The sequence below is a fragment of the Mytilus galloprovincialis genome, chromosome 1 (genome assembly GCF_965363235.1).
Source record: "Mytilus galloprovincialis chromosome 1, xbMytGall1.hap1.1, whole genome shotgun sequence".
Classification (NCBI taxonomy): Eukaryota; Metazoa; Mollusca; class Bivalvia; order Mytilida; family Mytilidae; genus Mytilus; species Mytilus galloprovincialis.
The window spans coordinates 24,019,085-24,025,832 of record NC_134838.1 but is presented as its reverse complement, the minus strand read 5'-3'; the positions used below and the strand labels follow the sequence as shown (position 1 = coordinate 24,025,832).

At 33.7% G+C, this 6,748-nt stretch overlaps 3 protein-coding genes across 3 annotated transcripts; all 3 read left to right on the top strand.

Annotated features, from left to right (window-relative positions):
* Positions 1 to 771: 771 nt before the first annotated feature.
* Positions 772 to 5,709, top strand: LOC143070451 (uncharacterized). The gene is made up of 3 exons (XM_076244738.1): positions 772 to 1,799; positions 4,015 to 4,170; positions 5,595 to 5,709. Exon 1 carries the CDS (start codon positions 1,027 to 1,029, stop codon positions 1,795 to 1,797), a length of 771 nt encoding a protein of 256 aa, XP_076100853.1. The 5' UTR covers positions 772 to 1,026; the 3' UTR covers positions 1,798 to 1,799; positions 4,015 to 4,170; positions 5,595 to 5,709.
* On the top strand, positions 1,814 to 3,258 carry LOC143062073 (uncharacterized). The gene is made up of 2 exons (XM_076233915.1): positions 1,814 to 2,966; positions 3,209 to 3,258. The coding sequence occupies exons 1-2, from the start codon at positions 1,862 to 1,864 to the stop codon at positions 3,256 to 3,258; spliced, it is 1,155 nt and encodes a 384-aa protein (XP_076090030.1). The 5' UTR covers positions 1,814 to 1,861.
* On the top strand, positions 4,500 to 5,202 carry LOC143070462 (uncharacterized). The gene has a single exon (XM_076244746.1). The coding sequence runs from the start codon at positions 4,500 to 4,502 to the stop codon at positions 5,037 to 5,039; it is 540 nt and encodes a 179-aa protein (XP_076100861.1). The 3' UTR covers positions 5,040 to 5,202.
* Positions 5,710 to 6,748: the final 1,039 nt, after the last annotated feature.

Here is a 6,748-nt window from a genome sequence, read left to right as displayed (position 1 = left end):
CAACATGTTCACTGGTACCTTTTTATTATACGTGGTTAAAAACACTCGACCATTAAAAAGATTATGATGATTTTTAAACAACAGTTTAACACGTATTTTTGAACACTTCTTAAAGGGAAACTTCGCAAAAAAATCAAAAATTGATATTATGTTCATTCTGTATAAAAATGCTCAAATTCATAGATATTAAAGTTTTATTCCGCTAGATAAGCGATCACCATCGATTTTAAATTTAGAGTATCAATTCTCTGCGATCCGCCATTTTGTCTTCTTTCCCGATTAATAAAAACGATATGTCTATAAACCACAAAGAAACAAAACTACAGTAACCGATGTAGTCGTAATTGCGTGTCGATATCTTGTCAATCGTACGGTTGTTTTATCCGACTAACTAACTTGATACGAAAAATATTCTTACTTTTTTTAAATTACCATGGTCTGTTGTTTTTAAACTGTTGATATTGGAATTAGGTAAAAAGTCAAAGTTGAAATCATAAATAAGTGTTCCGTGAAAATTGTTTTCGAAAATCTAATTTGTTCATAATTCTTTAAAGTAATAAACAAATATATTTTGATCTTCCCTCATCTGATCACCAGCATGGCTAAAGGTATTACTTCCAAAGGTATTGTGAGGGGTGTGAGGTGACACGTCCAGGTATTCAAGCGATTTCCTGTCGGGCTTGCAAGTTCATGCATCGTTTCACTTCTGCAGGTATTGATCAGTGTACACGGCTGATAACTTATAACTTATAAATATAATTATTAAAGGTATTAAGTCACATGACGTTGTAACGGTCAAGTGATTGTTTACTATAAACACGTGTGTGTGTTTATATCAAGCACATGGTGTGTGTTTACGTTCTATTTGATTGGATGGCATATACCCGTACTGCCGGTTTTACGGGTATATGCCCTCATGATTTTCGTGAAAAGCATGATTAAGTATTACTTAAGGGGGTAGCTTGAGAAAATTAAGTTATTCGAAGTTTGCCTATAGTACGACGTAGCAGCATTCGTTATTGTGGTATGTCTGACTCCGAGAAACTTCTAGATTCCGACCATGAATCTTTGCCAGCTGGTACTAGTGTACATTCGTTGCGTGATGGTATTTCTGCACATAATACTGGGAATAACGACTTGGTGGATACTTTCTCTCTGTTTAAAACCTATCTTGATGGGAAGATCGCTACTCTACACAAAGATTTGGCAGTTGGCAACGAGAATTTTGCTACCAAACTCAAGCAGGAAGTGTCAGTTAAACTCAAAGGTGAGGGCAACCAGATACAATTCAACTTTAATTGTGAAATCATGGCCGACCTCGTTAAGCTCCAGAAGCGTATTCCTGATGAAGATGCAGCTTGTCTTAAATTGGTATCTGGAGCTATCCTTAAGGTTAAGAAGCGAAATAAACTCATCCGCATTGCAGACAAATCTCCTGCAGGATGGAAAACCGTCCGTGAATATGAAAGCGACGACCTTGCCTCCGACTCCGAAGACGAGAAGCGCATTCGTTCTGCAGAAACCCGTGCCATCAGGAGTATCAAGGAAAAGAAAAGACCTCATCCTTATAGAACCGCTACAGCTACTGCTTCTGCTCCTTCTGCACCTATGCCTAATCAACATAACGCTAGACAAAACAACTACCAACAGCCGCCCTTTCGGACCGGCAGACGGAGGGAACCGTCATCTCAGGACATCTGTTACAACTGCAACCAGCTTGGTCACTGGCGAACTCAGTGCCCCCTCCTATTCAGTACAAAACCAGGTGTCTCAGGGACAACAAGGCAACAGAATTAATGATAAGTATTTTTATACTACTTTTTTAGATGAACGTAATCTTTACGGGCAGTTTGAACTGTTTATGTCACATGCAAAATATTTTGATAATATTGATATTTCATCTGTTGCAAAAGGAGTGAAATATAGCTTACGCAAGCATATACAATTTTGGAAACATATAGGTGCTAATGAGTTTGTTATAAATACTATCAAAAATGGGTATGTTATTCCTTTTTTGCAGACTCCTACATCTATGTCATTTAAGAATAACAAATCTGCTAATGTCCATTCTAAATTTGTAAATGAAGCAATTTCAGAATTACTTGATATCGGAGGTGTTATTGAAACTCCATTTCAACCTTTTGTTGTAAATCCGCTTAGTGTTGCAGTTCAAAGTTCGGGCAAAAAACGTCTGATTTTGGATTTAAGTGAACTGAATGTTTTTATTAAAAAAGAAAGAATTAAATTTGAAGACTGGAAAGTGGCATTAAACTATTTCACAAAAGATTGCTATCTATTTAAGTTTGATCTTAAGTCTGGTTATTTTCATTATGACGTATGTACTAAACAACAAACATATTTAGGATTTTGCTGGAACAATAAATTTTACTGTTTTACAGTTTTAGCCTTTGGTCTTTCGTCTGCTCCATATCTATTCACTAAATGTTTACGTCCTATCGTAAAATACTGGCGAGAAAACGGCGTAGATATTGTGCTTTACTTAGATGATGGACTTGGAATGGGTAAAAATAAACAAGAAGCTTCCGAATGTTCATCTTTTGTAAAAACGTCTTTGTTAGAAGCAGGGTTTCTTATTAACAGGGAAAAATCTATTTTTGAACCAGTCCAATGTTTAGAGTGGTTAGGTTTAGTTTGGAATTCGTCTGATTTTTCAATTAGTATATCAGATAGACGGATTGAAAATACCCTAGCATCATTGGTTGATGTTTTGAATAACTTTCCTAATTTCACAGCACGAGAATTGGCTCAGGTAACTGGAAAGGTAATTTCTATGTGTCCAGTCATGGGTAACATAACTAGTTTAATGACCCGTTATTTACACTGGGCTATTGAAAGCAGAGTAAAGTGGGATTTAAATTTAAAATTGGAATGTCCCGATTGTGTATTCAATGAGCTCACATTTTGGCTGAATAACATTCTAAGGTTGAAGAGAAAACATTTAGCAGGTTATTCTTTTACCCACGTGGTTGTATACTCTGATGCAAGTAATGTAGCTGCTGGTGCTTACTCGATAGATATTGACTCTAATATTTTTCATCAGATGTGGACTTTACAAGAGTCTATACAGAGTTCTACTTGGAGAGAACTTCAAGCTATTTTATTAGCATTGATGTCTTTTAAAAACTGTTTAAGAAATAAATGTGTTAAATGGCATACAGATAACAATAACTGTGTTTTCATTGTTCAGAAAGGAAGTTCAAAAGTACATTTACAAGAGATAGCTATGAATATTTTTAAGTTGTGTTCTGAATTGAATATTACGTTAGATGTTGTTTGGATCCCGAGATCTGAAAATACTAAAGCTGATTATATTTCAAAAATGATTGATATAGAAGACTGGGGAACAAGCATAGAATTTTTTAAATTTATAGATGATATGTGGGGTCCGCATACTGTGGACAGATTTGCGAGTAATTTAAATAAAAAATTACCCAGGTTTAATTCTAAGTTCTGGAATCCAGGTGTTGAAGCAGTTGATGCGTTCACGCAAAATTGGAACAATGAAGTTAATTGGATTGTTCCTCCAATTTCTGTTGTCTGTAGAGCAATTAAACATTTGATTTTATGTAAAGCTAGAGGCACTTTGATCGTTCCAAAGTGGCCTTCCTCGTCATTTTGGACAATGATTTTTAAAAGAGGTTCGCATTTGCAACCATATGTAATTGATGTTTTAGAATTTCAACCAAATCAGAACATTTTTATTCATGGTATGAATAATAAGTCCTTGTTGGGATCTTCTGAATTCGTTTCTAGTGTTTTAGCTATTAGATTGAACGCTGAGTTCACGTAAGCATTTACGACAAGGCTGTTGAGCAAGGTCGCATAGTAAAGACAAGGCCAAATTTATTGGCAAGGTCGTTTGTTGATGACAAGGCCAAATTTAATAGGCAAGGTCTCACTGACATGGCCAGTATGAAAAATAAATCTGGCAAGGTCATTTAATTATATTGTAAGCTTGTTGTATAGTAGATTATATTTCTATTTCATATGCACGTTTTTCAGATATTTTTTCATGTGGAATATGGAAATCCTTGCCTAAGCCAGTCGACCAAGATTTGACATCTTTATCTAATTGCCTACCTGAGTTCTGTCTGCGTTCGAAGGCCGAGAATACCAAAAGAAAATATTCATATGCATTTAACAATTTCTGTAAGTGGTGTAATAACTATTTAAATGTTAAACCTCTACCAGCTTCAGATTTTTATGTTTCATTGTACTTAATACACCTGTCAAAGACATTTAATTCGTATGCTAAGGTTGAAGAAGCATATTATTCCATAAGCTGGGCTCATAAACTAGCAGGCTATCCAAACCCGTGTTATTCACAGTTGTGTATATCGGTTAAAGAAGGAGCTCATAGAAAGATCGGACATGCTATTGTAAATAAAAAAGAACCAATTACACCAGATATTTTAAAGAAAATTGTTATTAAATATGGTCAAGAATGTAACAATCTTATAGACATTAGAATTTGTTGTATGTGTCTTATAAGCTATGCAGGGTTCTTAAGGTTTTCTGAAATGGTAAATTTAAAAAGATCTGATTTAAAATTTAGTGATTCACATGTCTCTTTGTTCATAACGAAAAGCAAAACTGATCATTATAGAGAAGGCACACAGGTTTTAATTGCTAGAACAGATACACAAACATGTTCTGTTAGTATGTTGGAGAAATATTTATTATTATCTAATATTGACGCTTCATCTTCAGATTATATATTTAGATCCATGTATTTATGTAAAAAATCTAAGTCTTATAAACTGAGAGGTCTTAAACCTTTATCATATACTAGAGTAAGAGCAATTATATTATCAGCTCTTGAATCTATCGGTTTAGATAAGTCCAAATTTGGATTACATAGCTTGAGATCAGGTGGAGCTACTGCAGCTGCATCAGCTGGCATTCAGGATAGATTATTCAAGAAGCATGGTAGATGGGCTTCAGATAAAGCCAAAGATGGCTATGTAAGAGAAAATATAAAAGAAAAACTGACAGTGTCTAAAAGTTTGGGAATATAATTTTCATAAATATACTTTATACATTGTATATGTATCACTCTATGTTCACATCTCACATCTACTTGCATTTTTTGCTTTCTTTGTCTTTCGAAAGGCTGCTACAGCTGTAGGCACACTTATCCTATTTATGTGTTGTTTTATTTATTAAATAATTTATATTCGTTTGAGTTAGCGAATTAGAATATAAATATATTTATTAAAGGTATTAAGTCACATGACGTTGTAACGGTCAAGTGATTGTTTACTATAAACACGTGTGTGTGTTTATATCAAGCACATGGTGTGTGTTTACGTTCTATTTGATTGGATGGCATATACCCGGACTGCCGGTTTTACGGGTATATGCCCTCATGATTTTCGTGAAAAGCATGATTAAGTATTACTTAAGGGGGTAGCTTGAGAAAATTAAGTTATTCGAAGTTTGCCTATAGTACGACGTAGCAGCATTCGTTATTATGTTTACCCACCCACCCACCCCTTTTATGAGATGGTTATCGTTAATAGGAGTATATGCATTAGTACATTATATTAATATGAATTTTCCCTCTTTTGTAGATAGTTTTTGATTGTGTTACTGTTACTGTATATAACTGTGCTATTGTATGATTGGACTGATGGTAGTGTGCCTGAATTTAAAGTGAAGGACTTTAGTTTGAGAATGAAATTGAATGTAATGTAATATGAAAGGCTGCTACAGCTGTAGGCACACTTATCCTATTTATGTGTTGTTTTATTTATTAAATAATTTATATTCGTTTGAGTTGGCGAATTAGAATATAACTTTCCATTTTGAACTATCAGATGAATAATATACAACTCTGTCTTACTTGTCATTACTAAACTCATACGCTTGTTTATAAATAACATTTCTGGTGTAAAGAATATAATTCATAAACATATAAATAATACCCAAAAAATAAGATTTGATGAAATTAAAATCTATTTAAATATTTTTTCCAAGGGTGAATTTGGGAAAATGTAATATATAGTCATTGTCAATAGTGAAGGACAGATTGGAACAGACCAGAAATATTGATTTAAAAAAATGTACGCACTTGCCGACGATTCGTTTATACGACTGGATAGAAAGTTACGGAACTATAGCGCAATTTAAAATATATACATGTATACATTGAACATAAGAAAAAAACATATATTTTGAATAAATAGGGGTAAAAGTGTTGTAAATAGACTAGTCCACGTATGCCAACAGTATGTAATCATCGAATGTCGATAGACTATTGTATACCAGAAGAAGAAGAGAACCAATTTGATTTAAATACAGGTCAATGTATAACTTTTGCTTTGGTTCATTGAAGCTGTGGACCTAGTAAAATCACAGATTTATATTTCAATAAGATTGTTCTCGAACAAAGGAAGTAATTCGTCATCAGAATTGTTATATATGCCACTGGACGAACACTAATTATCCCCAGGGAATGTGAATATTTTGCTGGGAAACTTTTGAGTATCAAAGTTTCAAATTAATTTCGGGATTTATTTTCTTTCTTGGTATTCAATAACAGAAAAAAGAATAAATTACTTGTTCGCTAAATAGGGGTATTCTTGTCAGATAAAAGACTATTAGTTATATTTAAAAAATAGGGAAATATGACATTAAATTGGTTCTGTCTTTTTTTTAAACATCGTTAAAAAGATGTGTGTCTAAGGTGAACGCCACAAGAACCCTGTAATACTAGTACGAGAGT